Below are 17,874 nucleotides of genomic sequence, written 5' to 3'. Positions count from 1 at the left end.
ATAGTGTATTTTTAAACTTTTATGACATAAATCTAACGAAATCTTGAGCACTGACTGCATGTGACATTACGAAATGGTTCTTTTTTCAGGTATGCTAAGAGTATAATGGTTTTTTAAGTCTATCTTTTAGAGATCACAAAGAAATATTTACAGACAAAATGATGTGTCTATGATATTCTTACTTTCTTCAAAAAAATAAGGGGAAGGAATAAGAAAGTTGAGTACAAATGAAATACAATTGATTAGCCATGATTTAATATTGCTGTAGCTGGATGATGGACATATAGGAACTACGCAATTATTTTTAAGTTGACATTTTTCCAATAAATCTTTTTAAAAACATGAACTATTTTTCACTTCTGACAAAGACTCAAACATTTGACAACATACTCTGTTGAGACTGTGGGGGAATAAGTGCTCTCATATACTAGTGGTGGTACAAACCCTACACAAAAATGTATTTGGCAATATCTAGCAAAAATAAACATGCATTTATCTTTTATTCCTCACTTGCTCAAAATGAGTGGCCTCACTTTGACAAATCTAAACCAAAGACTTACTGTTAAAAATACAAAATGACATATGCACAAGGTAACCTTTGTGGCATAAAATAAGTAGTATATACTGGTTATGAATACATACATGTAGATATATTTATTAATTTAATATCGTGCTACATTGATGTGTAACAGAAACCTTCATGGAAATACTAATGTCAAATTCCTGACAGTATGCAACTCTGGAGAAGAAAGAGTTGGTAGACTTAGGCAAAGTATAACAGGGACCTCATCTGTAATATTTTCCTTCGTTACAAGAAAACAACCTGATGCAAACGGGACAAAGCATTAAAGGCTAATTGCAGCTGTAAGGTTCACAGGTTTGTCACATTATTCTGGAGAGTTTATATTATTAAATTATTTCTCCCTGCAAAAAGGAAAATACAAAGTGAGCAGGAGCAAGATATTGTTGCTTTATACAGGTGGTGACTACTCTCTCAAGAAGCTTTGGCCATGAATGCATGGAGATGGAAGAGATGCGTGAAGGGGACCATTTATGACAGAGAAAAGAAATGACACAAGTCAGTGAGATATAGGTACAGCAGCAGATGGAAGTGAAAAACAACCAGAATTCCCAAAAGGAAATAAGAAGGGTTGTAAACGTGGGTAACCCTGTGCTTAAACGAAGGCACATTAAGCAAGGGAAAGACCACACCTAGTGAGGCAGACAGTAAGAACATACATTCTTTCTCCCTGGAATATGCTATGTAAAAATGGATGTGGAGAGAACCCTGACTCAAAATCCTAAGAAACAAACTACAAAGAACCCTGTACACCTGCTTTTATTCTTCTTACATTTTCTGCAGTCATTTCCTTTCTGTTCTCCTTTAGAACATAGACAAATCCTTTTTTTAAAGTTCCAGTTTATATCTGCCATACTGAGCAGAACCAAGAGAACAAAATGTGTCCTGAGTCCAGTTTTTAAGGAAGAACAGCACATCCCTGAAGACCAAGGGAAAGATTAACTCAGCAGGGCAAGAGTGGTCAATGCCTTTGTCTGGAAACTCTCCTCCTAAGAGTAACCCTTGAACTAAACATTCTACTCTAATAAGGGAGTCAATTTCCCTTAACAGCAAGACTAAAGATATCTACTGGAATTTTTACAATTTTCAATTACACAGCAATAAGATACCTATAACTAACACAACTTTTACTTAGCATTCTCACTATTTCCTCACCGTTTCCAGGAATCTGGAACTTGGACTAGAAACTTTATAGAATACTACCTGGGAACAGGGCTCAAGTCTAGTCTAAGGGTCAGCAAACTATAGTCCACAGGCCAAGTAGGTCTGCAACCTGTTTTATCCAAATTTGACTACTGTCTACATAATAAGCTTTTATTGGAACACTGTATGACAATTCAATTACATATTGTCTATAGCTGCTTTCAAACTACAAGGGCAGAGCTGAGTAGTTTCAACACAATCCATGGGATCTGCAAAGCCTAAAATATTTACATCTGACCTTTTACAGAAAAAGTATACCAATCTTTGCTCTAATCCAAAAGTTTTCAACCTTCTTTCATCTCAACACCGTTCTCATGTATAATATGCTCGCATTCTGAATCACTAAGAGTCAAAAAATTCCGTATTTTACAGATGAGGCAATCCAGACCCCTTATTTAAACAGTAACTAAACAAAAGCAATCAGGACAACGTTGAAGAACTTTGAAAGTGAGCCTATTAGCCCTACAATATAACTACCAAATTCTGAGTAACCAAGCAAAGCTTTCAGAAACAGCCTTAGATCATGTTGCTTGAGAAATAATTTGTAGTCACTGTTTTAAAAATCTCTTATATTACAGGGGTCCCTGGACATGTTCTTCCTAAATGAACTCTGTATTTTGCTTATGAAGTGTAGTGCACATTGGCCATTTGTTGGGCTATCGTGCAAATGAATTTCCTCTTCCTGTGTTTGGAAATCACGGTATGAGTCCTGATGAAGACAAGGCTCTGCCTCCCGAGATGGAAGCTATAAAAGCTAGACCCTTGAGTTCTCTACCATCCAGGGCAGCCAGAAGAAGAAAAGCGGTCTGGGCTCCACCAACTGGATGTTGCCATCACGACTTAAGACTCTAGAGAAAATGACACCCCATTTCTTTTCCCAAGAATCTAGAGCCTCTTTTTAAAAAGTGAAACCTTTTAAATTGCTGCAGATCAGCTGCTAAATTTGTGAAGTTTAACGGGAAAAATGTCAAAAAAAGGGAGAAAGTCCTTCCACCAATCTTTTTCCTTCCATAGACATAAGCAACAGTCGTGCTAACTGTAACTGTGGTCGCCACCACTCTGAGCAATGGTGCAGAGGATACGGAACACGCACTTCCCAGAGCCTCCTTCCCTGTGCGGCTCTAAGTTAGAATCTGCAAGACAAGGTTCTCACAGGTTTGAGTCGCAATTACCATCACAATTATTCTCAGGAGGCAGAGGCAGGACACACGGACACAGACACGAACACAGACACATGGACGTGCACACACATGCATGCACGCATGCGCGCGCGCGCGCACACACACACACACACACACACACACACACACACACAGAAAGCAGATGTGAAGTTCTCAGGTCACAGGGAGCTCTTGAAAACCACGTGTTGCATCTGGCTTATAAGAGCTGTGACAGCGGTGGTTTCTTGAGACTCAATACCATCAAAAGGAAACACTTCAGCGCTGCAGACTGGGACAGCCCACGGGAGCTTCCCCAACAGCCTTCAGAGTCGCAAGGGCTTCCCGGCAAGCCCCTGACAACCAAGCTGAGATTCATAGAGAAAGTCTTCCTGATCGTTGGACCTCCAGCCTTTTCAAGGGTTGTATAAGCCTCTGGTTCCTGTATTAAAACCCTTCATACTTGGAAAGCATAGCATGGCTTCTGTTCTCCTGACTGAAACGGGACTGCTAAAACCCAAATCCTAACACTACTGAAGAGCTGAACTGAGGCCCCATTTCACTTCAACAAGCCAGCATTTTTACATTCATTTTCTCAGGTAATCCATCCCCAAATCCTCCTTTTACAAATGTGAAAATTAAGATTAACCAACGTCAGTAAACGGCAAAACTAGATTTAAACTCAGGTCTACCAAACATCCAATACAGTGCCTTGAATTCACCGAGGAAGGAACTGTAGTAAACACCCTGTGACTTCCTATATAAAATACTGAAGGACAGCCACAACTTCCTCAATGTTTAGTAAGAAGACTACTCATTCATGGGACCTACTAAATTACGCTGGCAGAATCACTCTAAAGTGTAGGCTGCAATCTGGTGGCCTAAAGACACATGCTCTCTTTGAATTACGTTATCTGTTTTTAATCGACTTAGTTGCCAACATTTTAAAAATGGAATTATACATAAGTATCAGAGTTCCATATTCTCTCAAAAAAGAGAGGGAAGTACCAAAAGATCAACAGTGGACCCACATGTAGCTATAGCTAAATCAGCTAAAGATGAACAGCATTTAGTCAAACAGGAACAAAATTCCGGCGTCAATCAGAAAAATAACTGAAGAGGGAGTGGCAGCCTCGCTGGAGGGATGCCTCGCCAGCAGCTGCATGTGCCCAAGGCTCCAGAGCAGCCCTGATTTCCACGCTTCTCCAGTCTTAGCTGTCCTAGTCTTTTATTTCACTTTATGAACTACAAAAGCACCTATCCTTCCAAAAGAATATTAACGAACTGTCTCATTCTTATTCTGTATGTAAATGAAGCATCAAAATCCAATACTAAGAGTTTCAGAAGGTGAGAACAGAAGAAATGAAAGGGAGAAAAACAATATAAGATTTCCCAGAATTGAGGAACACATATTTCCAACCTAAAGTGTACGCCAAATGCAGAGTACAATAAATACAAAAAGACCTATGCTAACAAAATTTTAGAACACTGGAGAGGAGTTGTTAAAACTCTCCAGAGAGAGAAAAAAGGTCACATACAAATGATAAGAAATAAGAATGTCATCAGACTTCTCAAGAGCAGAACTGGAAGTCAGAAAACATCACAACAGTACCCACAAAAATCTACAGAAAATGAATTCAAATCTAGAATTCTAGACACAACCAAATCATCAATCAAGTATGAAAATAAAGAAAGAATTTGTTCAGACATGCATGGGTTTCAAAAAATTTACTTCAACACACCCATTCTTAGGAAGCTATAGCATTTAACTCTACATTAATTAATTCAAAAATATAAACAAAGAATAATTTTTCCAGAAATTTTTTCAAAAGTGACTACTCATGGTTTTTAAAAAGCTAAATACACCAATAATGACAGAAGAAATTGAAAAATAACTTAAAGAGGCACCAGACCCAAATGGCTTTACAGACAGGATTCTTCTAACATTTAACAAAGGGATTTTTACACTGTCCCAGAAAACCTCACAACTCACTCTGGGAAGCCAGCCTATGTTATAAAAAACAGAACAGCACATGTGCACACACAAATATAAACAAAGAAAACTATAAGCCACTCTCTCTTATGACCATAGAGAAATCCTAAGCTGAAATGCAACAATATGTTAAAAAGAATGAAACATGCAGAACAATAAAGTTTTTTGGTTTTTTTCCTGCTTTTTCTCCCCAAATCCCCCCAGTACATAGCTGTATATCTTAGTTGTGGGTCTTCTAGTTGTGGCAGGTGGGACACCACCTCAACATGGCCTGACAGGCAGTGCCCTGTCCGTGTCCAGGATCTGAACCAGAGAAATCCTGGGCCGCCAAAGCGGAGCGCACGAACTTAACCACTCGGCCACGGGGCCGGCCCCCAAGAACAAGGTTTTGCACCCAAGAATGCATGGTTAGTTCAGCACTGGAAATCTATCAATAGATTACATGAAGAGATTAAAGAAGGAGCCTCACAGATCACCTCAGCAGATGCAGAAAAAGCATTTGAGAGAATTTAAAACCCAATTCAAAAAACAAACTTTCTTAGCTAAACAAACAATAACTATCAGAAACCTACAGCAAACACCCTACTCAATGGTCAAACATTAAAAAAACTCAAACTCAGAACAAGAAGACAAGATAAAAATGCCTGTCATCACCCATACTATTTAACATTATAGTGGAGGGCTTGACAATGAATGCTTCCAGGACAAGAAAGACAAGAAAAAGAAATGAGATATAAATATTGGAATAAAAGAGACCGTAGATATGCCTGTCTAACTAGAAAATCCAAAGCACCAAACTATTAAAACCAGATTCCAATAAGCCAGTTGCAAATAATTAAATTACAAAAAAAAAAATTTCTATAGTAGATCAGTAACAAATCCGAGAATGTAATAGGATAGAGAACTATACTATCCACAACGACAACAAACAGAAATATCTGGGAATGAAACTAACAAGAAATGTGAAAGAATTATATAAAGAAAATGTTACTAACATAAGCTCCCTAAGGGCAGGGATGCGTCTGGTGTGTTCACTACGCATCCCAACCTCTTAGAGCAGTGCCCAGCACACAGCAGGTACTCAATAAACATTTGGTAGATGACTGACAAACAAAAAGAACAATTTGACAGACAGACATCTTCGTTGCTGGATGAAAGAACCCACATTGTAAAAATACCAATCATTCCCAAATTATGTTAAACTCAAGGCAATCCCAATAAAAATTCCAGTTGAATTCTTTATAGAACCTGATTGATAATTCTGAAGTTCATTTTTTTAAAAAATGCACACGGCTAATCCAAAAATTTCTGAAAAAGAACACATACACACACACTAGAAAGCAATTACTTTAAAAACTATGACTGAAAATTTAATATACGATAAAGATGGAAAACATGGAGAATTCAATAAATCATATTACAACTGTTAGAAGCCCCAAATTCACACTGTGTTCAAAATAAATTCCACGTGGAATAAAAGCTAAATGTAAAAAAGCTCAGAAGCATAAAATATTAGAAGCAGAGAGGGACTCGTGGCAATGAAGACACCATCAAGAAAGAAGTTTACAAAAACCAGTGATATATTTCACAAGATAAAATTTTAAAACTCCCATACAGCAAAAAGTTTAAAACAAGGTTATAGGGCAAGCACCATAAAAAGGGTCAATAATCCTAACATAATATACAAAGAATTATTTAAAATAATGAAAAAGAGATAAACCACTCAATAAAAAAAAAACAAATGATAGAAACAGGCAATCCTATTCATGCCATACAAGGTGCCAGCTGTTCATGTGCAACTTCCAGCTGCAGAGAAAAGGGGGTACAGGGATTTGTACAGAAAACATTTCATTCTTCAATTCATTCATTTGCCAAATATTTGTTGCACACACTACGTGTCAGGAACTTGGAATCCACGGCAGGTAAAACAGGTGCATTCCTGTTCTCATGGGGCTTACAGACTACTGGAGGAGAGAGATTTACACAAGAAGTAAATAACTAAACACAATCACAAACTGGGACAGACGTTCTGAGGAAAGCAAGGGTGCCACAAAAGAAAGTGGAGGCAGGCACGTGAGCAGGAAACGGAAATACTTTAGACAGAAGTAAAGCTCCAGGGGCCAGCCCAGTGGCAGTGGTTAAGTTCCCACGCTCCGCTTCAGTTGCCCCGGGTTCATGGGTTTGGATCCCAGGTGCAGACATACACACCACTCATCAGGCCATGCTGTGGTGCAATCCCACAGACAAAACACAGGAAGACTAGCATAGATGTTAGCTCAGGGCTAATCTTCCTCACCAAAAAAAAAAAGGAAGTAGTAGTAGTAGCCATGCCCAGACAGGCCAGAGCCGGGGCAGGGCAGTCCTCCTGGAGAGGAGGCCAACGCTCACACAGCATGGTGGCAGGGTGGCGGTGTCAAGTCTGGCAGCACCCCCAAATCTTGGTAACAGGGAGTGTGGTTTAGTCTAAGAGCCACGGGAAACCAGCCGCCTGTGACCATACGCAAGAAAAAAACACAGAGGACAAAGCCCACTTAATCCTCCACAACAGCAATTCTCAAACTTTCGGGACTCAAATTTTTTGAGGACACCACAGTGCTGCGTAGGCGCTTAGCGACGGCGAGAGTCCTGCGAGACGCGTCGCGCGAACCTCAGCGCGCGCTTCCCGCGGCCCGTCGCTGCCCGGAAGGTCGTTCTGCGGCGCATGACTGCACATTCACTGACGTCCAGGTTTTAAAGAGTCAAAGTGAGACACTCCAAAGACCATGCAAGCAGAGCGGTGTCGTCGTCAGAACCTCTGGGAAACCGGACCAGAGAGCGAAAGACGCACAGCACGTCGGCATCACGAACGAAAACAGTGCCGACCCGCGAGTTCCTAGGCCACCCCGAGAGTGACACAAAACACGTGACTGTGGCCCTAGAGAGTAACCACGGGAGGAGAATGAACCATATATTTCAAAACGTAACCAGGAAGCCTTAGATCTAACGTGCAAAGAACCATCTGACAGAAAAGAGACAAACACCAAATCACGCTGCCAGACGCGCCCTCCGCGTTCAGTGCGGTTTTCCCACTTGGCCATACAAACGTCTCGGCATTCGGGCCAAAACCCCTGAGCAGGGGTCCTACAAGGTCCTCCTAAGTCAGCGTTACCAAAGGGTGCCCTGGAGGACACACCAGAACGCCTCCCAACGTTCAAGAGCGGCTCCCAAATGTTCCCGTCCTTCCTACTTTATCCCCCCGCGTCTCCTTTATCAAAGTTTTCCAACCATCCCAAAACTCACTTCAACTATTTTTACATATTTAAGGGGAAAAAAAATCCACGAAACGTGCTTCCAACGGAAAGTGGCTTTCCCTGAAATCTGTCACTTAGGTGCCCTACCAAAGCCACCTAAGCCTGCAAAGCACGAGAAGCCACGCAGAGGGACCGACGCCGCGCCTAAGCCTCTCGCGCCCGCCCCGGGACGCCGTGGCCGCCACGCCGAGGGCCCCCTCGGGAGCCCCGCTCCCCGGACGCCGCCAGCTGCTCACAAAGGGCGCCCGTGAGCGCGGGCCCGAAACCGGTCGCCCCCGGCAGCGCGCCTGGCCCCGACCCCCGAGGCCGTCCCCGCCGAGGCCCGGCGCCCCGCGGACTCGACTGAGGGCGGAGGGCGCACGGCGGCGGGAGCGGCGCGGGGGCAGGTGGCGCCCGGCCCGCAGCCCTCCGTCCCCGCGGGCCTCACGTACCTCCGGCGCCGGCTCCTCCGCCCGCTCCCAGGGCGGCCGCCATGGTGCTCGCTGGGCCCGGCCGTCGGACTTGCCCCACCAGCCAGCCGGGGGGCCGCCGGGCCAGCCGGGGCCCGGGGACGCGCGGCGGAGGACGGGGGCGGCGGACGGCGGGCCAGCAAGGGCGGAGGCGGGCGAGGCGGCGGCGGCGGGCCACTCGGGCCCGCTTCTCCGCAGGAGGAAAACAACAAACTATCGCAACATGGCCGCCGGCTCGCCCGCCGCCGCGGTGCACGCCGGGATGATGGCGGCCGGGAGGCGCCGGGCGCGGGGCGAAGCGCGGGCCCTTCCTCCGACCCTGCCGCGGCCCCGAGCCGCCTCCGACTGACTGAGGCCGCGTGCGGAAGGCAAACAAGAAGGCAGCGACTCCGCTCGGCTCCTGAAACCCAAACGTTTACAGCGGGGGTGGGGGCGGTTGCGGGCCGTACTTCGGCCCCGGGCTCTGTCGTCAGGCGCTTTGCAGCAGTCGGCACCGAGCTTTACGGCCGGCGGATGTCCCGTTGGAAGTGGGAGGGAGCGGGCCCAGCGTACCGGGATGGGGCCCGAGGCTCGCTTCTGTTTGCACGGGAAGGTGGGGTCTGGGGGCAGGGGAGCTGCAGCCGCGGACGCCGCGGTGTCCCGGCGGGGGAAGGGAGCGGGCGGGCTGCAGGTGCGCTGGACCCAGGCGCTGAGACCGCGTCTCGGTACCTCCCTGCGACTCTGCGAAGACCCGGGGGGTGAGACGTGAACCTGAGTTTGCATTTGTGAGCAGCAAGAAAGGTCAGAAAGCGAGATACTAATAAGTTACGTGAAGGAAGGGGTCCTGGGAAATACGACAGTGTTTGGGGAAGGCTGAGGGCTTCTTGGGATAAGGCGTCAAAGTAGGCTTCTCTGATTTGGCAGTTGCGGGGGGAGGGGGTGTGAGTATCACCAGGTCTTTAAGTACAGACAAGCTGCAAACGATTCATTAACAGTGAATGTAGGGGTTATAGGGAAAGGAAAGCGTCACGTTAGGTAGAAAGAGAAGGCTGAGCAAAGGCTCAGAGAAGTCCAGTGACTCGTATGATTCGAGAACTGCAAGCAGTACATGTGGCCGCCAGCGTATTGGATGAGGAAGGTGCTCGAAAAGCAGGATGCAAGGGCCAGGATGCAATAAGGACTTTGGGCATTTTTCTGAAGCTTTAGGAAGTATTGAAGGGTTGTCAGAAGCTACATGGTAAGAATTTTGTTTCGGAAAGATGGCTCTGACAACAATAGAAAAGATAGGCAGCGTGGAGAGGTAAAAACTGGAGGTACTGACGCCAGTTAGTAAACAATCTCGAGCATCCCTGCAGGAGACGCATTCGTGCATGGATGGAAAGATGGACGAGTACTACAACGTTAATGGTAGAATCCTGGTGGCTGAAAGAATGTCTACTGTAAAATTCTTTCAATTTCTGTATATGTTTGCAATTTTTCGTAATAAAATATTTGAAAAACATTTCTGGATTAATAATTGATGTAATACTGTACTCATCTAAAAAAATAACTAAAAGCACTTTCTTTTGATTTAGCTGCATGTAATCCCTGCAAAAAATAATAATAGTAAGCTTGGCAAGCTTGGCAAGTAAGATAACTAAGTCTCTGTCAGAAAGTGCACTAACACATCCAGGCTTAAAATGGCTTGAACCTCTGATCGCCTTTCATTATTTTTTGAGCTGTAGAGGATGGAATTCCTAACTCAGAAGATGTTTTTCAGGATAGTTTCAGTGGTGATCCTGAGAAGGATGCTTCAAAAAAACAAATTCATAAGGATGAAACTATCTCATAGATACTTTGTAGCCATGTTATACTTGAAAAAATACCTCTCTCTGTTATGAACCACCTAAAACTGAATTTCTCCAGGACAAGAGTCTCTCAACTTTTTTGATCCAACAGCCACTGGAAAACCTCTTGAGCACAGACACTAAATATTTGAAGATCTTGCTAAATTACTGTAAGCAAAGATTTAACAAACCCCGTTTTCTTCTCTACTGACAAATTTCACTTTGGGTTGACTTTCCACCTTGTCCTGGAAGCCTAATGAAAGTGAAATGTCAACTATTACAAAACGGTATTGCTTGTGTCAAAAATGCCCTCTGACTTGTACACCGCTTCTGGCTTTAGAGAACTGAATATCTTTAAAGACCTGTCAGGAAGCCATACCTTTAGGCTCTCCTTTAACTGAGTGTGGGGATCTAAAGGATAAACTCAAGTAACTAAATACATCACCCCAGGGTGTTGTATTGTTGCTAAGGGCAAAAGTGGAGTTGAAGGAGAGGAAAGAGTAAGGTCAGATTTTTCCCTTTTTTGATGTCTTTTCTTCCTTATGGTAAAGAGGCTTAGAGGCGAGCCGGCCCCGTGGTGCAGCGGTTAGGTTCACACGTTCTGCTTCCAGGACCCAGGGTTCGCTGGTTCAGATCCCAGGTGTGGGCCTACACACTGTTTGGCAAGCCATGCTGTGGCAAGCGTCCCACATATAAAGTAGAGGAAGATGAGAACGAATGTTAGCTCCTCCTCGGTCTTCCTCAGCAAAAAGAGGAGGATTGGCGGCAGAAGTTAGCTCAGGGCTAATCTTCCTCAAAAATAAAAAAGGAAAATTTAGGGGCTGGCCCTGTGGCCGAGTGGTTGAGTTCATGCTCTCCACTTTGGCGGCCCAGGGGTTCACCAGTTTGAATGCTGGGCACGGACATGGCACCACTCATCAGGCCATGCTGAGGCGGTGTCCCACATGCCACAACTAGAAGGACCCACAACTAAAATATACAGCTATGTACCAGGGGGCTTTGGGGAGAAAAAGGAAAAGTAAAATCTTTAAAGAGGCTGAGAGGCATAAATGTCAGAAAGGTAGAGAGGAACACTCAACTTGACCTCCAAGACTGTCTGTGTAGTCACCTACATACGTGGCCTCTGAGGGTGCCAGGAGGGAAAGCGCAGAGCGAATCCTCAGGGAGACTTCACACACAGAGTGCTCCGAGCTGAAGACAGAAATGCTGAGTCAGACTTGTGTTTAAATAGCCTCTTTTCCCAGGGAGCTCAGAATCCTGTATGGGGTGGGGAGTGAAAGAGCCTCACCTTACAGGTGAGAAAGCTCAGGCACAGAGGGTAATAACGGACCCAAATCACAAAAGGATTTAATGTCCTGAGCCCTCAGGGGGAATCTACACTCCAAAATGCTGTGTGGAATCAGCTCAGTAGGGTCTGTGCCTCCCCTCAGACCTCGGGACAAGAGGACAAACCTTTCTTTCCTCTCGTGTGTACCTGTATGTCCACCCAGCCCCCCACCCCCACCACTTTGACCTGAACCCTCAGAAACAGTTTTCTCAATCGTGTTCCGACACATGTGCAGGCATTTGCAGTGTGATCCTCTTGAGGGATGCATTACTGTTATTTATGAAGAAAAAAACTTCATATTCACCCTTTCATCCTATTTTTTACTTCTCAGTTATTACTTTCAGTCATAACTGTCTTTTTATGGTGCTTTTTCTCTTAGCCTATCTTTTCTCTCATTAAGAACATTTTCTTTATAAAGATATTAAAAGGATGTCATCCTAATTCATACTGATGAGTAAAATATAGGAATCGGGGATTTTCGACCCAAAGATGTCAATTACATAATCCATTTGGTAATGGCAACTGGAATGTGCACAGAGGTACAGATACACACCTGAACAATCTGCTGTGGAACAGCACACAAATCCAAGGTCTTGAGTTCCACTGTTGACTTGAATTTCAGTTGCGTTTAAGTATAAGCGTGAGCTGGTAGCCGATAAATTGACCGCGGAGCAATGATAAGTCTGGTTCTCATTTCTAGCATAAGATCACAGCTCCTCATCAGAGAGAGTCCCACTTAAGTATAAATACGCTAATGAATCTACAATCACACCAGGATGCTTTCCAAAACGAGAATTCCTTTGCTTTGCTAATGATGACATTCTGTGATACACAACGTCATTGGTGTTCTTCCAGTAAGATGTTTTCAGTCATGTTCCAGAAGCCTGTCTAAAGCGTTAGTCTGGAGACAGTGAGTGTGGGCATCACAGATGGCACTGGCTGGTCCCTCAAGCTTGTTACTGCTTCCTTTGTTGGGAAGCAGAGAGAGGACAGGCCACACAGTGCACCAAGGACAGAGAGTGCGACACTGCTCACACCTCCTCCTCGCCATGCAGCCCACCCTGGAGAGAAGTGCAGTCTGAGCACTTCCCGTAGTGCACACTTGTAGGAAATCCCTGCCTAAGATGAATAGTAATGTTGGGAATCGTGCAAAAGCAAACAAAATAGTGCTGCTGAAAGCGGGAATGCTGAATAACTTTCTAAATGAAACCTTCCAGCTGCTTACAACTATGACTCATCTCCCCTCCTGTCAATGTTTCGTGTCTGCTCCCAATGTGAGTTCAAGCTCCCCTCTTTTTCTTGCTCCTATTGTTTTATTTGTGTTGTCCACATACTTGTTATTCTTACGTTCACTCTCCCATTATGCCAACTGACAAGTAGTGACATGTGTACCCTTCGGGTTCCTTCCAGAGAGAGAAGGACCGAGTCCCGGTGTATTCACTTCCCATTAATGTTAGATATGCACCCAACCACCATGTGCCAGGCCTGGGGCTAGACAGCGGAGGCATGAAAATGGCCAAGATGCTGCTCTGCCTGGAGACTCCCAGTGTAGCATCAGCCGACAGCTCCGTGTGGTCAGTGTGAGAACAGCCCAGGCCCAGAGTGAGTCTGCAAGACCAAATCATTAGAACTCATTCTTATTGAAAGACATTAGAGATCCCCCAGAATAAACATGCCACATCGCAAAGCTGGCACTGTCGTTCTGATAACCATAAGTTTAGTTCCTCAAGTGTCGATTCTTGATTAGATGAAGAAATCTGGCCATTGATTATTGCAACTAAAAAATTAAACGGTCATTTATCGTACTGACTAATGATGAATCTTACGAAGCCGTGTCTCCGTGGGAGCCCTGAGGATTTCTCGGGAGCCTTTGACGGTGTCTAAGCTCACGGCAGTCACTTACACGGCTGGACCTTGGTTTCCTCATTTACACACAAAGGGCAGACTCTCATGTGTTCCTGAGGCACTTAGCTACGCACCAGGGACACAGCAGGAACATACAGAGCTCCTGTAGCTTCTAAAACTTGAGGAACAGTCCATGTCCTCCAAGGGTTTCAGAAAAGGGAGAAACCCTTCGCCCCATTCCTTCTAGAATGATAGGATTGTGGAACAGAAGGCACCTGATAGGCTGTAAGGAAGTGGAAGGCATGTGAGAATCAAGGGCCTAGCCAAGGTCACACACCCGAGAAGGATCTGAGCCAGGACTGACACCTCGGGTGGTGAGCATTTATTGTTCTGTCTAACGACTTGGGGGAGAACCACTCTCCTCTTTGGGAACTTGCTCTGTCCCCAACCCCCACCCCCAATCTGTGGCCGGTGGGGGCTGATGCAATGCCACCTCCTCAGCCACAGTGATTGGCTGGGGAGTGGGCTGAGCCCGTGGTAGAAGCTAGTCACCACCACTCCCTGCCCCCACACCATTATCTTCACAGGCTGCCCGTTGGATGGGCCAGGGGCCCTCCTCAGGACACGGCACACCCCAGCTGGGTGCGTGGGGGCGGTTTCCGTTCAGCCGGTGAGGGTGGGAGTGTGGCCTGAGAGGTGCCGCTGGCCGCGTCCTTTCCTCAGGGGAACCCCAGGCACAGAAGACAGGATTGAAGAGGCAGGAATGAGAGACAGAGAGTCCAAAAGTAACTTCCTGCAACTTCAAAGTCAGGCTCATATATTGTGCAACCCAAAGGATGGAATTTTCACCAGTAGAAAACGAAAGGAAGGTGGATCACTGGCTTCTGAGCAGTAGATAAATATTTACCAGCTGTAAAAAGTCTAAACAGTCCTGTCCAAAAGGCATTCACCAAATGTTTGTCCAATTTTTCATTTACAACCTGCCATTTACAACGTACAACACGAAGTGCTGGGAGTAACAACAGCGATTTAAGCTCTCTCTGGCCAGAGGAGTTTCTAATGTGGCTGAAGAGTTGGGGAAGAAATGAATATGAAGCAACAGCAAGTAATTCAAGTAGCTGGAGGAGGAGGCATTTGGGGAATAACAGCATGGATGGTTCAAGTGGAGCGGGGTCCAGGTTTATGATATAATCCAGATCAAAGAGCTACAATTAAGCCATTGCTAATTTTCAAGTCCTCAATATGCAACTAGATGCCTGAGCAGTTAAAAGATCTGCTTTCTAAAAAAGATCATTTATATATAAAACATTTTGTTTGAACTGAAAACCATTTATAAAAAGCTTTTGCTGCTTAAAAGAGTTAGTGTTAACATTTTAGACAAATGCAGCACCGATTACTAAGATAAGCAAAGTTCATACCCTGGGAAAGCCACCAATAAATCTCCGTCATTGACCTACACTGGAATTTAGGAGAAAAGATATCAAAGTCTTGATAAGTATTTACCTAATAGAATTGCATCAATTCAGTGGGTAAGGAAAGATTTTTTTAAAAAACAAGATTTAAAAAACAAAGCATAAAGGCAGACGTTGGTAAATTAGAGCCCATTAAAATTTGAAACTACTCTGTATCTAAAGATATCATTTAAATGTGAAAAGACAAGCCAAAAACTAGGAAAAGATTTTTGCAACACATATGACTAACAAAGGATTAGCACCCAGAATATACACATATCTCTTACTAATCAGTAATAATGATGATGATGATGACGATAATGATAATAAAACCCCAGATGGCTCAGTAGTAAAAGGGGCAGAGGATATAAACACAGAAATTACAGATGAGGAAACTCAAATGGCTACTGACAATATGAGAAGCTGCTAAACCTCACTCTGCATGGAGGGCACACAAATGGAAACAAATTCACACCTATAGGATTGATAGAAATTTAAAAGCTGGACTATACCAAGTGCTGGTAAGGATGTGGATGCTGGTAAAAATATAAACTAAAACAACCATTTTGGAGAGTAATTTGGCAACATCTAATTAAGTTGAACAGGAACATTCTCTTTTACCCAGCAATCTTACTGCTAGTTACATACCCTAAAGAAACTCCTGCACATGTGCCATAAGATGTGAACCAGAATGCTCTTGCAGTATGGTTAATAATAGCAAAAACCCCAAACAAGTAAAAACATAAAACAAACATAGTATTTAAATGCACACTTTAAAAAAAGAATGGATTAATAGATATACGCACAAAGTGAAAATGGTGAACTAGAACTATGCATTCCAAAATGGAAGGAACTTGGAGCAGAATGGTGAACACAAGACTAAATAAAAATTAAAATATGCAGACAGGGTAAACATTCACATAAAGGCAAGGTATGGAGACTTGCCCAAGCATGACAAATATTCTGGGTGGGGTACATGGCGGGGTGCACTGCGGGGGGCTCCACCAGGGAATCCAGATGTTTTATGCTAGGTTTGTCTCTAAAAGTTACTGTATGTCTGAAAGACCATGTCACAATAAATCAGGCTTTTGTTCTACGCCCATGTGGTAGTAGAATTCTCTGAATTCTGTGAATTTCTTCCTATCACAATATCTTATTTTCCACTGAGCAGTGGTCTTTGTAAATATTTGTCATTATAAATATTAAAAAACCTCAGATCCATTAGTCTTAAATTTTTAACACTAGAAAATCAAAGAGCAATATTCCATCAGAAGTTGTTTTTTGAGTTAAATATAGGAATAGGATGGAGACAACTCTTCGAACTGTTGATTTATCAGCTAGATGCTGATTTTTCAGGCTAATTTGAGATGTAACTGATCAAAAAAGAGAGATTATTGGATTAAAACTGCCTAAGAACATTCTTTCGGTTGGTTTGAGTTTTGTGCAAAGGTTGTATTGTTCCACTTGATTTTTTAAAGTAAAGATCTGTGAAATCTCCTTCCACGTCTAAAGGAACCCCAAAATAGGGCATTAAGGTTTTTCTCTGGTGAAAATTGATTAAAAAGTTCAGGTCCAAATTTTGTCCGTTAAAAAAACAGACTGTGCACCTGCTCGTCTGCTAAGTGCCTCTGGGCCAGCACCTCAACGGGCGTGAAAACGGAAAGTCGAACAAGAACATGTCCTGCCGTCTAGAAGCCACAAGTTCACATGCAAATAGCAGGCAGATGAAGAAAAGTTAGGTCAGAGGTATGAGGTCTTATGCAGAGCTCCATGGGAGCACGCAGGAGGCACCAACTCCGTGGGGCCGGGAGGGAAGTCTCCCAAAGAGGCAGCACAGGAAGCGAGCTTTGCAGAAATTTGGGAGAAACTGGGTGGAGGGAAGGGCATTCCAGTGCAGCACAACAGGTACGGTGGGCAAAGTCATCTATTCTCACCTCTGTCACCCAGTATATTTTTAATACTTAAAAATACCATATTGACAGGGCCGGCCCTGTGGCCGAAGTTTGCGTGCTCCACTTCGGTGGCCCAGGGTTTCACCGGTTCGGATCCTGGGTCCGGACATGGCGCCGCTCATCAGGCCACGCTGAGGGGGTGTCCCACATAGCAGAACAAGAAGGATCCACAAGTAGAATATACAACTATGTACTGGAGGGATTTGGGGAGAAAAAGCAGAAAAAGAAAAAGAAGAAGCAGATTGGCAACAGTTGTTAGTTCAGATGCCAATCTATTAAAAAAAAAAAAAAGTATTGAAAGGAGGAACTGAGGTCTCCGTGGTGGAGATGTGAAGGCGGACACTCAACCTCTCCTCGGGGTCTTGAGCTATCCGCCATCCCCGCAAGTGGGCATGCCTATTTCTACCCGCAACTAGTACTCCCTGAGTGGAATTCTAGTCACCATAATTGTTGCCATCCCTCTCCATTTCTAGTGGGCTTTTTTGTGAGTTTTGACACCTCTGGAAACTGCCCAGCTGGTCCAGCCCTCGAGGTGGTGTCTTCCAGCTTTCTCCACTGTATAGTTATTTTTCCCATCGTAATTAGTAAGGATCTTGTGGGAGATACTTTGAGATTCTATAAATATCCTGTTTCAGTCAAACTCTCACCCGCTAGTTCAGCATACACTGATGATTCTTACCTGAATGAATCACTATGATGTCGGGTGCCCAATGATGCTTTTATAACTCCATTATTCTCTATTCACTCCTCGTAATGCTATTGTAAGGAAGCGCTTTCACTGTTTCCCATTTATTTATTTATTCAATTATTTATGTCAGTATG

At 44.2% G+C, this 17,874-nt stretch overlaps 1 protein-coding gene across 3 annotated transcripts in view; it reads right to left on the bottom strand.

The window, feature by feature from the left end:
• Positions 1–9,083, bottom strand: part of RBM33 (RNA binding motif protein 33) — a 133,752-nt gene extending 124,669 nt beyond the window's left edge. For all 3 annotated transcript variants that reach the window (XM_023640066.2, XM_023640067.2, XM_023640068.2), the window contains exon 1: positions 8,655–9,083. In XM_023640066.2, coding sequence (XP_023495834.2) covers positions 8,655–8,697 — 43 coding nt within the window. In that variant the 5' untranslated portion in view covers positions 8,698–9,083. The remainder of the gene's footprint in view (positions 1–8,654) is intronic.
• Positions 9,084–17,874: the final 8,791 nt, after the last annotated feature.

This window comes from Equus caballus, chromosome 4 (genome assembly GCF_041296265.1).
Source record: "Equus caballus isolate H_3958 breed thoroughbred chromosome 4, TB-T2T, whole genome shotgun sequence".
NCBI lineage: Eukaryota > Metazoa > Chordata > Mammalia > Perissodactyla > Equidae > Equus > Equus caballus.
Note: the sequence above shows the minus strand (reverse complement) of the source record. Positions and strands in the feature narration are given on the sequence as shown.